Here is a 22,528-nt window from a genome sequence, read left to right on the forward strand (position 1 = left end):
CAGAATTTAGTTACTCTGTCAGGTCTTTCACAGAGGTACTGAAGTTTATAAATTCCCTGTTCTTAACCTCATAGATGGACATGTTCTCATGCCCCACAGTGCATGCATAATCTATTCAAGACAACAGAGGATGCACAGAAAGGAGGGCAGCCTTGGCTACTAGCTAATTTAAAAGAAACACAACCTTTTAAACTGGGACATCCTAAAGAAAGCTTAAAGCATGCTCTCCCCTCCACACAAGACTTACAGACTGTTTTTCAAACAGTCAAATGCATGGAGTCAACATACCACCAAAGTAGGGCCTGAGGTATTTGTTGTATCCCACGGTGAGGTTCTCAAATCCAGGGAGGGATGTTGTGTCGCTGCCATGCAAGTTGGATATATGACCCAGGGAGCACCTCCTAGGGACACAAATACGTACTGTTACATGTGGGCAGACACGCTGGGCACATCTGGTGTGCAGTTGCAGCTGTGTTTCCAGCTTGTGCTCAAACAAGAAAACAAACTGCATAAAATGCTTATTAGAAGTAAGTAGATCATTGGAATCATGAGCACTTGCTCATGTTGCTTATCTTGGCTGAATAACTGGCACCTTGAAGAGGTGGAAAAAATGGCAGATTACCTCAGCTGATAGCTACAGGTTTGCACACATGATAGCTTAAGAACATTCTTAAAATGTCCCAGGCAAATCAAACAAAGTCTATATATCACAAGTCTTAATAATAACCCACAATCTCCCCCTTCCCACTCCTTCTCATACAGTCTATATAAGGAACATGCATTTCTTTTTTCCTCCTGCTTATGACAACCTGAGACAAATCTTACTGACCAACAGCTCCTCCTCCCTAATCACTAGTCCCCTCAAGAAGCTTTCATCCTCATATGTTAGTGTCAGGAGCAAAACCTCCAAGTACACCAGAAAGGGAAAAGTAGAGCACTGAGCACTCCACAGACACCAACAAAGCTTTGTGGGCTGAACCACACCTAGCTGCTGTGCATACAGAGCGTTCAGCTCTAATTTACAATGTCAAAATTAATGTTTTGTAGACGGACAATAAAGCTAGTGCCTGGCATTATAAGGCTGACGGAGCTGTACATCATACAGACAGCTAGGGAGACAGGGGGTTTGGACTGTAAAAAGGTAAGTTTTATGGTGCAGTGTCTCGGTGCAGTCCATGTGCTCACTTGATGAAAATGTAAATGAGCGAATCATTAAGAGTTTGTTATTGCTTTGCGAAGGGCTGAAGGAGGTGGAAGGCAGTGCCTCTGCCTCTCCACATAGTCTCAGCACCGCTGGTCTGAAGTAAGAAACTTAGCAATGTAGTTACTTAAAGCTCTGATAATTTTTTTCTTCTGTTCCCTTTAAAGTGGGGTTAATATTGGAGCTTTGCTGCAGGTCTTAGACCAAAAAGGACCTTACAGCAGAACTGAACCACTTTGTGCACAGCATAAACATAAACCATTCAAGACGTTTAGGACTTGTAGTTCCAGGGATGGTAGTAACACAGATGGGAGCCCTGTGGGGGGCATTTCCAGCAAAAACTGCAAACTATTCTGGTCCTGAACAGGAAATAAGGGATTGCACTGTTAATGGTACACACTGTGTTTTAGGGACCTACACAAATTGCAAGTTACTCTCTTCTATGCCACATCCCTTACTGCAACCAGCTTTCTTTGGATGGGCTGGATAATTGGAAGCATAGTTTCCTTTTGACCCACATTATTTATACAAGATATAATTCAGACATTCTCTGTAAAACAAAACAAACACTCTGCTTACCTTTGGGTTGGAAGGAAAAGACACAGACTGAAGAAACAAAAATATCTGCAGAACATCTCTGGAGATTATTTCTGTATTTGCTCTGCTTGTCTGTGAAGCAGAAAAGAAAGGCAAAATTTTGTGGTTTAAGAAAAACTATTTTAAGGGAAGGGGACAGGGTAAAGATATCCTGCACCGTCAGAACTACACACTGTGTGATGTTTAACATTCCTAACACATAGTGGCTCCTGCCCTTTTTTCTAGCTTGTGTCATTTTTCAACACTGTGCTATCTTAACACTTTCCACATAAAAGACACTAGTGACAACTCCGGTCCTGAAGTCCTTGACAAGGTCACCAAATTTTAGCTGCCACTTGATTTTAGGTAGGGCTTTTCTTCTTTCAGCATGGGATGGCAATTAGCTCATGTTGAGAATGGCACCATGGGAAGAGATTTATTAAATAGAAAAATGTTTAGGTAGTCCTAGAGACAGTCAGACTCTGAAGCCAAGTGAGGTCCTGCCCACATATAACAGATTCAGCATCCTTCAGTCCAGGGCTCCACTAATCAGCTGCACAGAAATCCTGTAGCTCTGCACTCCATTAGCTTGTACCTGGGATAAACGTGCTATTAATAGTAACGTTGGCAAGTCACTCAGCATGCAGTACAGGATGAAATTATTCCACTTTAAATGGGTTTCGTTGACTTTTCTGGGAGTGGAACCAAATCTTGGCTTCTGGCCTGAGATTCCCATGGGCTCATGCTGGCCTTGGAGCAGGCACCACAATGGGCAACTCTTAACTGTGCACTGCTCCGCTCAGCATTTTTGCTCCTTGCCTGAAACGCTACATCAATTGCACACCTTTTCTTAAGCATATGGATGGCGCTCTGCCACACACCTAACGTGTGTTACCACAGCAAGCTGCTGCAGGATGGGGTGGTGAGTACGACACTGCAGGATGGGGTGGTGAGTACGACACTGCAACAGCTGCCAAGGGGAGATCGTTACTCATCTGTCACTGGTTTGAGCTGGAAACAAATACTGCTTGACCTGCTCTACCACACTATTTGATGTGTACCCCATGTGTCAGAGTTTTCCTGCAGATACAGGCAAGGCAACATCACTCTTGGATGCATATGAGTCTTCCTCTTTATTATACTGTTACAAATTGGGAATGACTATGCAAATCTTTAGTCCCCATGCCTTGGCACCAGTGAGAACAAGACCCCCGCTTCAGATTCAGTGCCCTTCTCATCATGCACAGCAGTTAGGGCCTCAACTTCAAACCTGGCTGTTCCACAGTAACCCAAATATCAGGAGTTTTCTGCTTCAGTTAGATTCTTCCTGTAATTGCTCACCACAGCCCAGAGGACACCCTGCTTTCTCAGCTAGTTGGAGGGCTCTGGTGCTGTGCCATGGGACAGTAGGACTCCAGGCAAGGAGAACATCTGTGCCCATACCGAGCCAGTAAAAACACCTGAACATTCAAGGACCACAAATGCAGGGCATCCCACTGGAGAAAGGATGTTTTTCAAAACTAAATATGCTCTAATACCTGTCCAACACCTGAATTCCTAACAAGGCTTTGCACTTCTAGCCCTTTCTCTGAACATGGTGTTCAGGGTGTTCCCAGATGTTAGAGTGCTCCTCACTATAATGTGACCATGCAGGGGTAGAGAGAGAATCATTTACCCACTCACAGCAATGTTAGACCACAATTTTGATGGGAAAGAAGGAGGATTCATCCAGGTCATTTAAGGAAGAACTCTTAGGAAGAAAGGATAATTTTACAAATTAGCATTTAGTTAAAGTGTGAGAATTCATGAACTTCAGCTGAGGAACCCCTCATGAGCATCCTTCATGACCATCTGTTTTGCACAGGAGCTGTGCTTGCTAGCATTTTGGTGCATCAGAGTAAGTTTCTAAACAGCTTTATTCTATCCGATCCTAGTTACTAAGACCTTATTTTGAAAAAAGCAAGCAAAATTCTATTTATTTTGATGACTGACTAATGGATGGAGACCTCTTATGTAGTAAAAAGCCTTCTTGGGACCCTGTTATGTCTTCAGTTAACATAAGTGAAACGTGCACTACAACTTGTGCTACTGCTATCTAGCAAAGACAGTTGAAACAAACTAACTCGGATAAATTTGTAGCTGCTGCTGCCACAGACCTGAGTGAACTACACAGTCTCAATTTATCTATGACTCTGCTAATTTTTTGCAAAACAAGAAAAATCTTGTTTTCCTCCTTCAGAGTATGGCTGTGAAGATAAATACATCAAAGACTGTGAGGCAGCGAAAGGCGGATCTATAAGCACCCAAGAGAGCTAGAAACTAGGCATACCAGAGTACTCATGGGCAAGAACAGGGTGGCACCAGTGCCCAGAGCTGAATATAACCAAAGCATTTCTTTACTATTCAGGTTATCAGTTAATACAATTGCAATTCTGTTTTTATAGTGCAGGAGCTTTCATCAGAGCACTTCATTAGTACAGCATACTAGGAAGAAATTATTATAAGATTGCGTATTTATGTTTCTCTATCCAGTAAAGGATTTCTATTTACTCTAATAGGAAAAAAAAATACAGTAAAAATACCTTAAACACTGTTTAATCTAGACATTTTTCTATGGTCAGTGAAAGCATAGCACAGACAACACCAGAACAGCAGTAGTCATAAAGGCAGGACTAGTACAACGGGTGGAGAGATTGCTTCCAATGCCAAAGTTATATAAAAATCATTCTTTATATGTAGACTCAGAGATAATGAAAACCTTGAGAATATAATAGCTCACTCACACAGCTCTGTTCTCCCCCTATTGGCTGTGAAAATTATATAATGATGCAAGAATTATAGTAAAATAGAACCAGCTAGAGTCCTCTGTGGAAGCCTGTGTCTGCTTCCAGAAAATTTAATGAAATAATGCTTCTTTACACCAACCAACAACAGCAGTATGCGTCTCCCACTACAGCTCAGTCTATGCTTCCTTAATTCTGCTTTATTCCTCTGTCTTTGAAGGGGTGGTAAGAGTGAAAACACAAAAGGAGGAGAAATCCCTGGCAGCTTCAATAATTCTGTTTATAGGGAACAGGGTGTGAGGTAACAGAGATGTACACACTGTCACCTGATGGGGCCTGAAATGGTACCCAGGCTCCTTTGCACCACTGCCAGCGTAACCCATAGTGACAGGCTCCTTCATCTCGAGCACTAATGAACTGTGATGGAAGCCAGCAGGAACCTCTGCAGTCCTGCGTTACCTCCCACTTACCATCTGAAAGCACTGTCTATGTCTCACTACACAGAGCAGAAGATTAGCGTATTCTCCAATTTTCTGCTGGCTTATGACATCCCAATACCAGGCAATAGGAGCATTTATGAGACTCTAAAAAGCCACCCAGAAAACCTAACAGATATGACCAGTTTACTAAGCTTAAGGTAATAATTTACAAGGTCAAATTTTACTAGAGCCAAATTGCTGTGACTGCAGAACATGCAACATAGGCACACGTACATCTTGGAATAAAACCTGGCTAGGGAAGACAGAGAAAACAAAATAAATGCTTAAATAAAAACAGATTGCATTTAATTTGCCCATTTAGGTGTTGCCTCTATTTATTACACAGAGTTACGATTTTCATGATGAACTCAGGCATAATTTGTCTATTTCCTTTGCACTGCAAGTGAAACCTCTACAGGAAACACCACAGGCCACTTGTGCTGTGGGCAGGGATGGTTCATGAGCACCGCTAGGCACGAGCGGTCCAAGGACAGCCCGTGTCCCGCATGCCTGGTCCTCACGCAGCCCCCGCAGCACCTGGGACACCCTCACACCTAAAACCTCAGCCCACCTGAACCAACCACGAGTAAGACCATATCTGAAAATTTTAGGCAACCATTTTCACTGGGGTGTTTTCACAAGCGCTTTGATTCCCAGGATGAGGTTTGATGGATGTCATGTGAGGACACCTATTTTCATCTCAGACATGGAGAAGTGTAGATTGTTTGGCTTTGCTGTGGCTTGGCTCTGCTAGGGGACTAGCGCAGCCCTGGCAGCAGTTCCATAACCTTTCCTCTGCCCCAGCCCAGTTGTGTTGTTCATCCAATGTCAACACAACCAGCACACAGGAATGGTGCTACAGAGAGAGGGTGGCCAGAGTCAGAGGCTCCCCTTTTGCTCCCTATATTCACTCCTGCAGAATAACTTGCCAGGAAAAAGCATCACTACACCATCACCAAGAGTTTCGAGCTTCACAACTGCCTCATGGCTGCACCATTCTGTGCTGAGCTTTCTTTGGCCACTGACACAAATGCAATAGTTACCAAATACAATTACAAAATGATGGAAAAGGCAAAAAGCATCATAGACCCTGGGATGAGACTTTGCTGGCTTTGCCAAAATGTCACTTCAAGGTCAACATACTTGTTTCTCTAGAATAGGTTTTGAGTGATTTCAGACAGATATAATCTGTCTTCCCTTTTTTAATGTTTCTTTTTCCCCCCTGCCCAGCCTGAACTATGAGCAGTTGTCTGATCTTGAAAGATGACTACTTTGGGGATGTGTGTGGGCAGGCAATTTTGTGAGGAAAGGTTCACGGCATGACAGCTGCTGTGGAAGAGTCAGGTATTCTGATGATTTATTATGAGAGCTGTTCAAATTTTAACTTACTGACCAAACAAATCATTAAAGGCTTTCATTTTCAGTTGATCTGAAATTATTTACCTCTCAATTTCCTCAACTTTAAACTTTAAATTGAATTATTATTTTTTTAAACTTAAAGCTTGTTCTTCCCAGAAAAAAAATTAATTTCTATCTTTTTAATTTTTGAATGTTGAAAATCTATTTTGGCAGGGCAGGAGAAAATCTGAAGCAGCTACAAGGAAGAGAATGGAGTTAACCACAGGGAAATGTTTTTGCACAACATTTTTGTGCAAGCCACTCTTCCTGGAAACCTTAGTTATTTGATCCTAAAGTCAATTTATACAGAACGAATCCCATTATTATAGAACTAAAGAGCTAGTGGGATCCTGTCGCATGTCAACAGACACATGAGCTCACTCCTTGGCTGGTCAGGACAAAAAGGACATTAGAGGCTGATGGAGGAAAAGGGGGTGGGAGAACCTGGAAACAGCACCTGTACCAGTGGGTTGATAATACTGAACTTAATTGTTTCTGATCTTTTAGCTTCAAAAATCTCTTTTCTTGCTCATAATATTTTCGGACTAAAACAAGAAATTGAGAACAAGACTTCAAGTGTGTTAAATAAAAGAAGGTAAAACAACGCACATAATTTTGGGTTGAAAGGAATGTCTCATATTGACTTACGTCTTTCACGTCTTTGTATTCTGTCAAAACCTCAGAAAGTTTCTGTTTTGGTTGGAACTGAAACTTTTTCTGTCCTGCTGTTTTCCCTGTTTGAGAAAATCTAAATTCAACCAGGTTGTTTAATAACTTGACCAAGTCTACAAGGTCATTATTGGCCCAGTTTTACCCCGGAAGAACAGCAGGTGAGCTTCAAAGCAGATGCTGTGGGAGCCCAGGCCCCAGCAAGGCACATGCTGGCTGTGGTGGGCTGTGACAGTGCTGAGAGCTGGCTGCTCAGTGACAGACACCAACTGCTTTATTCTGCTTTTTGTTTTTCCAGTTGCCTTGAGTGGTCATCTGGAATCGTGGACAGTTAAACAGGCGACTCCATGGTACTTGTAGAAATCCTTCAAGACCTTCTGCGAACTTCTGCTTTTGGTAAAAAATAGATTCTTTCCATCCACATCACTGTCCTTACATCACATGAAAAATTACCTCTCAATTCCAGAAACAGCAGGCATGGCTGAGGTGACTCACTGAGGCTATAGCACATACCTGCTCAAGGCAACCCTCGCTGTGTTTCAGTGCCCGGCTGACCCTCAGTGCTACGTAGGGACCACCCCCCCAGTGGGCGACAGGGAGCAGCGCTGCACCCACAGGCCATCGGCAACTGCCCAGAGAGCATCCCAGGCTGCGCGGGACAAACCGACACCGGATAACTTAAAAATACAGAGCCCACTCCTAATTTCAGATGCGCTGGTACTGTCAGTGGCACATACGTTCATATACATAGACTTTACACATAGTACTACTCTTAGTATGAGAGAGAGGGGAATGAGGCCTATTACTTACATGACACCCCACGCGCTACAGGCCTGATTCCAGTCTTACTTATTCCAATGCAAGTCAGAAGCAACTCCAAGATACAAGAAGGATTTACACAAAATTAGATTCAGTCCTTACGTAAGAATGCCCAGGTAATGCATTTATATTTTCAAGATGTAGACTCTCATCCTTCAAGCTACTTGTGGGAAGTGGCAGCTTATGCTCAGATCTGCCCACCCAACATGGTACACAGGTCTGCCTGCAGCTTGCAGGCCTGAGGTCTTTAAATACAGAGAGAAAATCTTAAATTTATATCAAAAGGAAGGTTTCTGAGATTTACTTACGTGAAATAAACTCTTCCTCCAAAATGTCAAGTTTGGCTTCTGTTTGGTTAATTCATTTACTCTGTTTGAGCAAATACAATGTACATAAAATTTATAAATACGATTTCATACAGAAATTTGGCATGCTCCAGCCAGCTCTTTTTCTCCTGCGCTGGAGACCTTAAGTCTAGCTCTAACCTAAACTCGCCTGCAATTGTCAATCTCCTGTGGCAGCAGATCCACGAGCTCACAGCTGTCTGCGCTCAGTCATGTTAGGCAATTCCTTCAGGTTTCATTCACCCAGCAAACCTGCTCCTCACTGCAGACGGATCACAAGCCCAGCAACGTTGTTTTCTATGATTTTGCTCTCTACTTGCCAGCCCTGTAACTGTAGCCCTACACATATGGTCCCTCCCACCTCAGCAGTTCTGCTCACTGAGTCTCCTCCATTGTGTATGTGCAGGTATTTTATGTGAGACATAATTATTCTTGTTCCTATCAGCCAAGACAAGCATGCACAAGATTAACTCCCTCACGGGACACAAAACAGTGTACCCCGAGTACCTTCCAAACTGTACATGTAAAGAAGAGGATAACGACTAGGTACTTGTTACATTAGCAGTAAATCAAAGGTGGTTTACTTAGGACCTTTACTGAGTGCTCTGTTCAATTCTGGGTGTGCTAGAGGAGGAAGTGGGCAATAAAAGGTAATTATTATGGAAAGATTCTCACGTGAGCAGAATTTGGAAAGAATGAATGAGACCGTGTCATTTAGACTGAATGGAATTAGAGGGGCACAAAAATAAAGGAATACATAGACAAAATAGACCAGACATTTTGCTTCTGATTATTCTCACGTTATATTGGACCAAGGGCACGGTTGATACACCAAAAGGCTACAGCAGACACATGGCCACAAAGTCCACAGTGAACACACGGAAGTTTTTCTTCCAAGCTTCCAGGTATCAGGTAAATGTAAAATAAGAATGCACTGGGTAATTTTGGATTGCTTTCTTTGTTTCCCTTTGTCATGGCTATCAAAGATGAACAGTTTCCCTTGTAGCACTGTGCTGGCTAGTCTTCATCGCTGTTTTGTGTCCCGTCTCCCGAAGCGTGCGTTGCAGGCAGACCTGTAGGGCTGTTAAGCAATGAATGTGATTTAGTCGAGCAATTGCTACGTGCCTTGGCCTGCCCCTGCAGGAGGAAAAGCAGGAGGGACTCGCTGACCTCTCAGAGGAGGAGAGGAGTGATGGACAGAATCACTTTATTTTGTCTTCATTCTCGCTGAGCATCTGCCTCCTCCGAGCAGATGGGTGTCGTGGCGTGCTAACCTCAGCAGCACCTTGCCAAGGAGGGGAAAGGACCCAGTGTGGCTGAAGGGAGGGAGTAAGGATGAATAGAGCTGCCAGTAACTCATTAATTGAAGGCTTGACAACACACTGACAAATGAGCATGTAAGAAAAAAAAAAAATATCAGATGGGGCCCCAAGGAGCACAGTTCAGACGTAATCATTCATCTTACACATACATTAGTCTGAATTTCTGCAGGGCAATGAAATGCTCCTCACCGCAGTAAGTTTTTGGGGAAAACCAGCCACGTAATGTCTTGAATGCCTCCACAGCCCACTTCTTCCCATCACATTTATTTTGCTCTTGCAGGCAGCACAGTCAAAGCTGCACTGCAGATGCATGTCCTTCCAAGCCAACATTCATTTTTCTTCAAGAAATACTCAATATCCACAATAAAGCCATGGACATAGAAGCACAAAGCGCCAGCATTTCACTTGGAGCAGAATTTAGCTTTTAGTAGATTAATGCTTTTACCTATTGCATTAGGAGGAATAATTTATACATGAATAAATAACACCTTATACTCAAAGCCAGCAAATACACCCACAGCAGGCCACTGCAGCTTTGCGTGAACAATTTGACTTTCTTTATAAAACTTAAAGCTGTCACAATGCTTTGGCATGGCAGGATTACCTGGCCGCAATGACTGGCAGGTCGGTCCCTGTGTGTCTATTAACTGTGTGACCTTGCAGCCGCAATAAGCTTATTACATGAAAAGAGTCACCTCTGGACAATAATTAGAAGCAGACACAGTATTGAAAAGGCACGACTTACTTGCCCACAGTAGCCGCCGCTAAGAAAACTGGATTTGAAACCAAGTGCCCCCCACGCTGTTTGCCTTTGGCCTGCTCCATGTAGCAAAGGAGATGTGTGCTGGTGTCCTGGGAGCAGAGCTGTGGCCCAGCACAGAGCCATCTGCAGACACTTTAAATTTTACTCCTGCATTTAATGCTCCCCACCAGCTAGGCGCCTCTGTGGGTTATAAGAAAACTTAAAAGCTAATCCACTCAAAATACCAGACACGAGGTGAGAGACTTTGAAGACACCTCAGTATCCTTTCTGGTTCGTCAGCTCTTGCCAACAGCATGGCGGCAGCTTTACACCACTTGCTTCTGTTGTCCGCTTTCCCAGGCCACTGCATTGCCACAATTCGGTGACCTCAGCCTGGGCTGGGAGGGTTTGAAGATACAGCATCAAATTCTGCCCAGGCCTTGCTGGTCCTGTCACCCCTTCCCTGAGGCACGCTTTACCTAAAGGTATTTAATCTGGATTTGTTTTTATGTTACCTTCTTTTTAAAGGCCATTCAGCACCATGTTTTGTGGTGCAACATGCCATTTAATATAGCAGTAAAACAAACAAAAATTTTTTTTTTTTTTTTTATTTGCACTTTCCTCTTCTTTTTAAATCACTCAGGAAATAGCATAAGCATTCCCAATTTTTAAGAATAGAGAAATTAAGGTACCCAGAGGTCAAGTTATTTGTCTCTTAACTGTCCCCAGTAACAGTCAGACTATCTGCCAAGATGAACAAGCCTCCTGCAGAGCATGTGCCAACACCTCCTCGCTCAGATCAGCACCCAGTTTCACATCTCTTCAGGAAATCCTGGTTGACAGCAAGACTGCCGTACACACGAAGGCATCGCAGGGCCCACATGCTGCCCTCCACACCCAGGGTTGCGGGAGCAGCAGCTACCACGCAGATTTGCACTGTGTTATTTTTCCTCCTCGTTTCATTCACACCCATTTACCCGAACACTGAACCGCCCTCCCAGCCGGCGTGGCAATGTGGCCTCGTGGCAGGCATTGGTCTGTGGAGCACCAGCTTTATTTAAGATAATCCTTCATATGAACAATCATCAATAACTGCTAACCTACTCCCTAAAAGACACAGATCAATTGACAGAGTATTATAACCCCTTAAAATATTAATGCCCTATCAGGGAGACAATTTCACTGGGCCTAGGGACTCTTCCATTATTAGAAATTATGCCCCAGCCTTAAATAAATTAACTCAATAAATGTCTTACCATGAATACAAATTCCTGCTTAGGGCTTGCAAATAAAATGATTTAGAGCTGTTCTCTGAGGAAAGATGAGGTGTTTAAACTTGCAAAAGAGGAAGGGCTACCATATTCATTAGTCTTTTGTTTTAAATGGACTACTTCTGTTTTAAACTGAAGGCATCCCTTTTCGGAAGGGAGGAGGAAATCTTTGGAAAATTAAGTTGTTACATTTTCTTACACTGGGCTGCACAGTTTCAGTTCTGCAAATACACAGATCTCTGCTCAGCTCCAAAGGCAGCTCTGGGGCCGAGACCACACCAGCCTCGGGAAGAGGCTGCCCAGCACCATCAGCACCACATCGCTGCGGGGCGCAGGGGGACACAGCAAAAAGGACACGAGGAGTGGGCTGGGGGCCCTGGCCAGCAGCCCGGCATTGCTGCCTGCTCCCATCGCTGCTGGCAGGAGGCAGAGCGTGCTGGCAGCCTGGACACAGGCCACCCGCTCTGAGAAACGTAATCCGGATCGCTGAGGCTGGAGGGAGACATTCTGCCATTGACCTGAGGTTGAATTTTAGCAAAAAGGAGCTCTTTTACTCGCTTCCTGCAGCCGTGACCTCATGCTGCCAGCGCCGGGAGGGCACCTGGACTCCCAAGCAGCAGAAGCTGAGCCAGAACTGCCCACCAGCAGCGCAGCAGCTGCTAACCCGGAGTGCAAAACTTACTTTGCAAAGAAACGCAACACAGCGCTGCCTGCGCTGGGGAGAAGCTGTGAGCTGCTCTCAGGGCACAGAGTGCAGCAGCAGCCTTTCAAACCTGAAAAACTGCTTTTATGCTGTAACTAGCTCAGTTGGCCATTACTTATTCAGGGTTAGATAACACAAGCAATACTTAGTGTAACTTTTTCTATAATATGCCCTTAATACTGAGAACAGATGCCAGGCCAGACCACTGTGCTACTGTTCTCTTACCTGGCCTGAGGTCACCTAAGCTTCAGCCAAGACCATACCATGTAAAAGGCATGAGGCCTGACATGGCACTGGTTCATTCAGCAGGAGTCTTTCAGCCTCCAGCACCCCATCTTCTACTTACATATGCCTAAAAGATGCCACAGTTCATAGGGCGTTTGTTAATAAAGCTTCAGCCTTAGCAGGTGTTTGTAATTTCAACAAAACATAAAGCATGCGCAAGCCCATTAATCATCCCAAGTCCCTGTCAAAGCATTTGCCCTCTTCATATCGATGAATCGACTGCAGCCACGTGAAAGCCACACCATCACATTTAATTAGAGTTGTATTTCACACCAAAGGCACCTGATATTTCAAGAAGAGTATTACAGCTCCGCATCCTTTTACAAATCTCTGAGCTGGCAAGATGAATCTGGAGCAACAGCCTTGGCTGTCCATTGTGTGTACTCCCACCACTTGCATTTTTGGCCACAGATTTTTGGAGAAGTTAGACACGCAGACACACAGCCTTTTCTGTGCACTAACGTACTGTTACTAATGCATCACTTCAGAAACTGATTTTCTCAGGTAAGCACAGCCTGTTTTGCTCTATCTGCACTGTCCCTAAGGACAGGACAGCCCTGGACAGGTAGTCTGCAATGTCAGATGTGCAGGTAGCACCCCCATGGTTTGGTTCCGTGCCTGGTAGCAGCTGCCGAATGTCACTGCCTGCCTATGGGATGTCCAGAGCCACGTCCATATAGCAAAAAGAGGCACACCTAGATCTGTGCTGCAGCAGAAGACAAACACAGTAACATTTCCCCAAAGGATATGCCTTAGCTCAAAACACAGTGTAAAGACACACACATTCCTATTACAGTGCAGGTAAACTGATGCCTTCTGCACGTAATAATCACCAGGAATATCACAGGGAAGAGACAGTCTCTGTCTTTTCTTTGTGCTCAGGTATTGATTTGATGAGATTTTGATTTTTTGATAACCAAAGCACTGTTTGCTGGTTAAGAGCTCACATTACTTTCTGGGTCCTAGCTTAAGAAGATCAGAGCATGCCTCAAAAATGGATGCAATGTTTCCAGTTCTTACTTTTCCATTTGTACATATATGAACAGTTCAGTCCTGAACTGCATGATGCAGTCAGGATGAAAAAACAGCCACACAGATTCCACCTGACTGAATCAGAAAGGTTTGTAAGACCATAGATTCAACTTACTTCTTTTGCCTTACATAGAGAGAAGTTCCCTCAAAAGCCACCCACAGAGACACTTAAACACCAAATTTCAAACGTGGCTCAAGGAGATTGCCTTGGCAGCAGCCTTCTCCTCAGTGTCTCCTCTTTGTTGCACTGACTTTGCACTTGCACCTATTGCATTCCCAACTGATGCATCAGTGTGCTGTTGGGCTGGTGACAGGAAACACTCCCCAGCAGGAATGCTTGCTTATGTGCTGTAGCTTTTAACAACAACATCTGAATTAGCTCCTTAGCAGCCTTAAGGGCTGGGATAAACATAACCCCATCTTACACAAGTGAGAAATTGAGCGAAAGGGAGCGTGTCACCAGGGAGAGGGAGTGCAGCCTGCTTGGGGGTGGAGGAGGGCGGAGGCAAGCAGTGGAAAGAGCAGCTCTCCCTCTCCCCTCCTCCCATGCCCACTGAGCCCCCACCTCCCCAGGACCGGGAGCCCACTGCTGTGCCTGTGCTACCAGGAAGCCTTTGGGCACCTACTGGCACCCGCGAGCACCACTTCCAACCACTGCTCCCAGGTCACAAACATCCCATCTGCCTCAGTTTCCCCACAGACCTCACATTTAACAGTTGTACGCAGCCACCAGCTGCAGCTGCCGCCAACAGGAGATGCCCCACTGCCCAGCAGCCAACCCTCATCCACGGACAACCCATGCAGACACCACCACCAACCAGCACTTAGGGCCACTTAGCTCTTAAGATAATGGGAAAGCGTATCTGTGCAGTAATAAGTTTGAAAGCCATTTGGCAAAAAGTAAGGTTAGAGCAGTGACTTCCCAGCCCTGTGCAGCAGGTTGCAGCCTCGTGGCTTCTTGGGACATGGCAGGTGGGTGGCCACCCCTCCGAGCTGCTGCTGCCACCTCCCTCCCGTCCCCAGCACCTCTGGCTCCCCGCTCTGTCTCCAGCTGCCGGCCAGGCTCTGCTCTGCTGCGGTGCAGCCGGTGACGATCCTCGCTGGGGCAGGCTGATGCTTTGGGAGATTATTCCTTAATAGGCTGGTCTCTGTGCTAGCAAAGGACCGAGGAAGGGAGGAATACATTATCAGCTCCGATCTGGCATTACAGCGTGCTTGCTGCTTTGGTTCTGCCTCTCAAAAGCAGAATTAATTGCTGGGCTAGAAAATGCAGATAAATCAATCAGCTCATACCACGTTTATTTTCTGTTGCTATGTGTTGGGCTCCTGGCAGCTTAAAACAGCAGCAACCCCCACTCTTGCTACAAAGAGAGGTAAAGGTTGGGCTCCTGCCAAAGACTACCTGCAGAAAGGAGTGGCTGCCCAGTGCACAGGCAGGGCGAGGTGGTGGTCCAGCTAAAGCAGTGACCTGGAGCCAAACACCATCACGCCAGCAGTGATTCTGACCCATTTCAACATTTAAGGCAACTGTCAATCCGGACCCATCGCATAACTTGTATTTCCAGCTCTTCTAAAATAAATGCCTGGAAGACAGGATAGAAAGAGGAGGCAGAAAACTTATATTGTGAGAAAAGAAGTGTCATTTTATACTATAGACTTATTTATGGCAAACTCTGTGACTTGACAACGGTGTCTACAGCAACAAAGAAAATAAAACACTGGGTCGTTACCAGTATACTCTTTTTGGGGTAAAACAATAAAGCAAACACAAACCTTAAACCAGACTCCTCAGGCTGCACAGGAACCACTTCCTGCTCTGTGCTTTCCCACCCAGGGTCCTGGTCCCCGGCCCTCGCTGCAACGCACGTCAGCCACAACCGTCAGCTGAGGCCTTTTGCCAGGGAACATGTAAATCCAGGTAGCGACTCCTTCTTCCCACTTCCCTTCACTTCATCACGTGTGTGATGGGAGCAGAGCAGGACATACCGACACCCTCAGAGCCCAGCTCCTGTCCCTACATCACCTCTACTCTGGAGTTTCCTCCTGCATTAGGAAAGGGGCTTTAATGTACCAGGTACCTATCACAGCTCAGAAAACCAAGGTATGGGAAATGTAATTAGTGTGGCTATATTTTTTTTCCTATTAATTACATGGCAGATCCAACACAGCAATTTTTTCTCCCCACCTTTTCAAGTGTTCTTAATTGATTAACTGGAAAACAAGCAAACAGCCCTTTTCTCCCTGTGCCTCAAATGCAATCCTCATTGTTAACGTGAACGGCCAGAGGAGCGGCTGCCCAGGCTGACCTAACACAGCTGCCTGCCACAGGGTCTGCCCTCCCAGGGCTCCTGTTCCCCTGTCCTGGCCCTCACAGCACCGTGTCCCTGCAGCCCGGTGCCCTCCACACCTCCCAGCCCATCCCAGCGCCTTGCTGAGAGGTGTCCGCGCACACTGCACCCCAACAGATCGCAGGACAGAGACGTCCTCCAGGAAAACAACGGGCTAAAAGAGGGACGTGAGCTGCTGAGCAGTGTCAGAGGTTAGAGCAAGCCTCTGTGCTGCTTTGAGAAATTCTGTCATTGCTCCGTGCCTTAGCTACCCATGTGAAAAAGGGAGATAATAGCTGTTCACACTGTCTCCCCTAGGGACCTCTAAAGACAAAGATTCATGGAAACATGCTTTTCTGTTGACCTTCTCTTACTTTGACTCCCAGTCACCAGGATTTGTTGTTCCTTTCTCTGGCAAACTGAAGGGTCAGGTAAGTCCAGGCTGCCCGTGGATGCTGCCCCAGCAGCATAACATCCTACTCCAAAACAGAATTTATGCATCACATAAGTAACAGGTGACATCTTACCTTTTATCCAGTATTTAAAACCCCTTGTAATGTGTGAACACTTTATGAACTGCCAATGAATGGAGACACAGGGCACAGGGGAACCGGGCTGCAGGACGGCTGCCTGTCAGCGTGGTTTCCACAGCTGATGTGTCTGCCAGAGCAGCTGACCACACTTGGGCAGCCCTGAGCCAACCTCACAGCAGCTTGGTGTCCAGCATTCTGCAAACCTTACCCAACACCGTAAATTATTCATGGCTAGGCAGCTATTTGCTGTAAAACACATTTCAGGTTCCAGCTGCTCTTTGCAAAACAAGCAATGCTAACAACAAATTCTCTGTCACCAATACTGTCCTGTTCTTAACAGGTCTGATGTGCCAATACTGCTGATGCTTGAATGAAAAAAACACTTCAAGTAGGAACAAAAGTTCTGGACTGGTACCAGGCATGTTTTTTTCTGATCCGAAACACCATTTAATTATTCTCATTATGACGTTGCCCGTTACAACCCAAAAACATTATTTTATCTGTGTGCACATCAGCACCCAATGTTCATGCCTAGACTCTTGCACAGCTTTCTAACTTTGCTTAAAAGATAAAGAATACACTTTAAAAGTAAAAAAAAAAAAAAAAAAAAAAAAAAAAAAGGTCTGTGTAACCTCTTGTCAGATACAGGAATGAGTTTGGGAACAGACAATTAATTGGACACTCAGTTTCGGGTGCACAACATTTTGTTATTATCTCAGATAAATGCACAATTGTGGTTTAGTCTTTGGCCAAAATTCTTACCTGATATGGTGTCATTCCCTTCTGCTCCCTAACTTATTAAATATGTATTTCATCCATATAAGTGACTTCAGCTGTCAAAAGCTGGGCAGATATTTTAACCGGCACTAGATTAGGATCTATTGGAAATTGTTGCTTATTTTTAGGTTAATTGGATGAAATACACTCTGAGACAGCAGATCAGATCAAGATGTACTTAGGCAAGCTACAGTAAGTACTAGTTTCAGGTTTGCATGTTCATGAGAAGGAAAGTTATCCTTATTGGGAGTGCATGATTTTTGGAACTCTTCTGAACACCACAAACATAAAAGAAGCTTAATTAAAAGACTTTTTTTTTTTTTTTTTTTAAATTAAGAACTTTCCCCCCAAAGGACCTAGGCCTGTATTTTTTTTTCTTTCAGGGTGGGGGAGTGGATATTTTTAAGAAAAAAATTAAACTCCAAAATACTTGGATGAACACTTTATTACACGAATGCTTTATGCTTCTCTCCAAATGAGACAGCACTTCACAATGGGATTCATCCCCTCTGTGGCACAGTAGTGTCTGCATTGGAGCAGCCATAATACCTCAGGGAGGTGGCAATACAGCAGGGACCCCTCAGCACCTCTATGCATCTCATGAAGCACTGCAGCAATGTACCCAATTCAAAATCTTTTGGTTTTTCATTTTGTCCCAAACAATCATGGAGAGCTGATATGGACAAACTCCAACGTTTTGCTTCTGAAGTGGCTGGATGTTGGTTGTAGGACGACGCTATACGTTACTATTTTCACTACTGAAGAATAATAATTCTTGCTTTATGTTATTTTTGAGCTGAGGAGTTCTGGATAGTGGAAGACATGAGATTCACATTATCCATGTAGGCTATGAAAGCAGCAACATGCACTATCAGCAGATGAGTAAAAGAGAGCAGATAAACGTCTTACCTGAAGCTCTTGCCCTCCGTTACGTGCCCAGTCCCAGTCCCACAGCCGCTCACCCAAGAGAAGCTCCAGCACGGCAGGCATGGGAACTGCTCCCTCAGCGAAAAGTTATTCAGATACACACTTGTCAGCCACACCGGGCCCAGATGTGCAAGTGTTTGATATCTCCATGGGAAAGGACATTTCTGAAAAGCTTAGTCATAGACCACTTAAGTAATTTCCAAGATTAATCTCCAAAGAACAAGAATTTTCTGCTTCTGGGTGAAACAAAATGGAGTTGAAAAATCACCCTGAGGTTCACATGGGTTTAGCTTTATATTTAGCTTATAAAATAGTAGTTGTACGCGTGCCACCAGAAAAACAGCTCTCATTACCTAGAATAGGTTGAGGCTTAGCAGTCTTAAAAATGCCTCAGCAATAGGCAATGCAGTACAGAAACATATTTTGTGTTTAAAAATAGTCTCAACTGTTGTTAGAAGGGATTAAGCAATGTTTTTTTCATCAGCACAACAGAGCAGTGCAGACAAAGTAAAAGAGTAACTGTTGTTACTCTGAATGAGGAAATACTATTTTATCTAATTTACTGCAGCCCAAGGTGAAACATTAACTTAGCTTTGAATTATGATGGGATGTAAAATAGCCTGAACAAAAACATTGCTGGGCTTCCTTTTGAGGGCATGAACTTAGAGGTCTTCAGAACTGAGTTTGAATGGTATCACAACACACACCTTTCATTTTATTGAAATATTCACTGAAATATTTACCTTTGGAGTAGATTATTTTGAGGACTGTGGAAATAAGGAAAAGGAGAGAAATTTTATATGATAGAGGTTTCCCAAGGGACTACAAAAATTTTTTAAAGGGATAAAAAGAAATTATTGCAGACTTACCATCAGTTTTGCATTTCAAAAGATAAAGAAAAGGTCTTAACAGCATTTACATAGTTCAGTACATGCTACCTGCAGAGTTCCCTGCCCCTTCTGTGTGTGACAGAGCTGGCATCAGCTTCCCATAGGCTCTGGGTCAGAGACAGATCAATGCTCCTTCTGCGTCTGGGATAAATTAAGTTTCAGGCCACTCCTTCTCAGGGTCATTCCTGATCTTCAAAATGTATGAGGGACATATACCCGTCCACCAGGGAATGCACACACCAAACCAAAAGGGAAATGGCAAAAAGGACGAAGAAATCCAGCATTTTTTCTCATGCAATTATTTAGAGTTTACGTTTGTTACAGTATAAAGTACCTCCAGCCCTGGCACAAATAAAATAACAAGTTCCTGTTACCAAAAATCATTGAAACACTTGTGACCTGATGGAGAACATGACCTTTGGTATGACACTGATAACTATCTGACAGAGAGAAAATGTCTGGTGTCCTTAAAGGCCCTATAGCCTATCTACTGCAACATCTATGGTCACGTCAGATCATCACGCACCCCGGAAGAAGATATGTGGCATCTGGAAAAGTACTGACCAGTATGTCCCCATGGGGCCGTTGGTACCCAGGTGCCCTGGCAGAGCCCAAATACAATTATCAAAGGGAATTTGCTTATGTTAGGGCCATGTATCTGCCTGCCAGTGAATGCGTGCACTATATCAAAGGGGAGATCGCCAAGAGAAGGAATAAAACTGACATTGTCACTCATGCAATTATTTACAGTTTACTTCTGTTGCCACAATAAAGGAGTTACCACTCAAATAAAAATGGCTAATGAAAGAAGCTACACCACTACCCCAAAATACGCTATGCAGTTTTTGTTTCAGCCTGGCAACCCTGGTGAATTGTAGCCATTGTTCAGAGCTGCTGGATTGCATTACATGGCATGAAGGACAGAGTGACAGCGGTGTCTCCAGCCACCCCCCGCCAGTGGTTCAAGGTGCCACGTTGGCTCAGGTTAGCTGGTTCTCTGTAAGTCTCAGCTGCTAGAAGCGCTTTGGGAAATTAATAGCTACTTTGGGAATGCTGTGCACTCTTTCCTGTAATGTCCCACAAAACATACTCTTGAGACAGAAACCTGATGGCATATCACATTTGCAAGGGAAAATTTAACTCTAATAAAGATTAATACCTGGGGACTCACCATCACATTTTTTCTAATTGCCTTTCACTAACATTCTCAGCAACCTTGAACAAACAACATGGCCTTTTGTTTTTCCATTTGCCAGACAGGGACTGTACATGAGTCATAGCCAGCACTTGCTCTCTCGGAGCAAAACATTTTCACTACGGACCCCGTACTGAAGCATTCCAAACTCTTTGATCCCCAAATGTCCTGTAACAGCCTCTACCTAGAGGAAAAATCTGCCTTGGAAAGTTGGAGCAATATAGTATGAATTACCTGTGGGTGATGCAAGAAAAAAAAAAAATTATCATTTCTCCTCTGTGAACACCCTCCTGCACAGTCTGGGAGCTGCTGCCTGTGACTCGGCACCAGGGTCAGCCTCGTGCTCTGCAAGCAGAGCGTCTCGCCTGGCTCCTCCCTGGCCAACTCAGCTCACCGCAGTTTCACTGAGGCCCCTTGAAGATATTTTTCAGGATGTGGGACTCCGGGAACAGGCAGAGCGTGTAGTGCATTTGTGACAAATAAAATAACAGTACATAGAAAGCAATGAACTTGTGAAAGACCAGACGGACTTATGGTTTGATTCTCATATTGTTCAATCAGTCCCCTATAACTTCACCACAAAAGCCTTATCATTTCTTCTTATACCGGTTTGCTTTCACTCTTCAGATCCCTCCCTCATCCATTGCTCTGAAAGCTAAAATTCATTTTTGTAACTGCTTAAGAGCCCCTATTCATGGCCAAAGACAGCACTGCACCAGCACACTTCTGTTCCTTCACCTGAGTATCGAACACCAACAATATCCCAAAATATCCCTGACATTGGGTAACTCAGCTGCAGATCCCAGATGGCTGTTCCTGTAAACAAAACATGAGCAGTGCAAGTACAGGAGCCTTTAAAGGCTGTTTTATTTTAACAAATGACATTTTGGTGTTAAGAAAAAAAAATTGTACTGAGAAATTCAGACTATACTGATGTGTGGTGATATTTCTGGACAATGTTAGTGACTATAAAATCTATTACATCACCGCAATAACGACAATACTAGATATTTTGCCCAGCTCCACGGAGGGAGCGGGGGAGCACTCAGAGGTGCCTCAAGCCATGGGATGGGTACAGCCTATTCCCCATGGACGTCTCAGACCATTTGCTTGTTCCTGTGCCAATACCCCAATATCTGAATGCCAGCTGTCTTCTGGGTTAATTCCCAACTCCGCATGTGCTGTGGATGGAAGCTGAGGGTTTGGGAGAGCTGCAGTGCTGCCTCTTATTGAAAACAAGGAAGAAACCCATGCAGCCAGGGCCCAGGTGCCCATATATCAGTCCACTAAAAATACCTCGAGAGCGAAACCATAGAAGACTAGCCAAGCAACATCTATTTCTCTCCTCTTTGCCAAGTACTGAAAAAAGCCAAAGGAGAAAAATCCCAGCACGGGGAACGGGTTTGACCAGCTTTGTCACATTTTTGTGTTCTCTCTGCTCTCTAACACAGACCCAGGCAGGGTTTTGTCTATCCCTTCCAGACTTTGTCAGTACCATGAGGCACCTCCGTCTCCCTCCCCAAGGGAGCTCCAGCCCATTGCTGCTAACTTTCTTCAAACCTCTACAACAGAACATCTTCTTGCTCCATGGACTTGTCCCTCAAGGGAAGGAATAGCTAATGCACAAATACTTATCTAGTGTGTGAAAGATTGGCTTAGTTTCCAGCCCTGTCAAAATTACCTCCACAATCATATGGCTTTTCTCAGCTCCTACACAAACGCAGGCATGAGGCAGCACCTTACAGCCTAACCAGGGGCTCTAGAGATATGCACAGGAGATGGCAAGGTGTTCAGATAACGTCAACACAGAGATCATACAAGTATAATAAATACCATACCAAACCCATAGTAAAGCTACAGTAAAGGAACAGTACGTCTGTCCTTGTCTATTCAATTTCTGAACATGGCTGTTACTGTATCTAAAATTACCTACAGGTCTCTGCAATAATCTTTTTTTTGCCCAGCTAAGCAGGGTGGCTCGAGCCCTGGAATATCCTCTTCACAGGCTGTAATGAGATTTCTGTTCCAAATGGGGATTAAATGTGCTCTCAGAAATGTGAATTTTCAAGTTCTGAAATTCTGCTTTTGAACTTTGAAGCTGCCAAAATCTAGACCATATTTTCCTGGTTTTGCATTCTTACACATTACTTAATAGCGTGCACTAAAATATTCACTGCTACAGTAAGACATAAACTAAAACCTTAAATATTCCATTAATTTTATTTTATTGCTCAAATCACTGCAACGCATTGCTC

General features: G+C 44.3%; 1 protein-coding gene across 2 annotated transcripts in view; it reads right to left on the minus strand.

Annotated features, from left to right (window-relative positions):
• Window positions 1-22,528, minus strand: part of GABRP (gamma-aminobutyric acid type A receptor subunit pi) — a 39,948-nt gene that overhangs the window by 12,900 nt on the left and 4,520 nt on the right. Inside the window, exons 1-3 of one of the 2 annotated variants that reach the window (XM_069773037.1) lie at window positions 14,651-17,261; window positions 1,781-1,870; window positions 289-401 (exon numbers count right to left, since the gene is read on the minus strand). In XM_069773037.1, coding sequence (XP_069629138.1) covers window positions 289-401; window positions 1,781-1,836 — 169 coding nt within the window. In that variant the 5' untranslated portion in view covers window positions 1,837-1,870; window positions 14,651-17,261. Of the gene's footprint in view, window positions 1-288; window positions 402-1,780; window positions 1,871-14,650; window positions 17,262-22,528 lie in introns of those variants that run through there. The other variant, XM_069773036.1, reaches the window with a different exon arrangement.

Source organism: Haliaeetus albicilla, chromosome 27 (assembly GCF_947461875.1).
Source record: "Haliaeetus albicilla chromosome 27, bHalAlb1.1, whole genome shotgun sequence".
Taxonomy (NCBI): Eukaryota; Metazoa; Chordata; class Aves; order Accipitriformes; family Accipitridae; genus Haliaeetus; species Haliaeetus albicilla.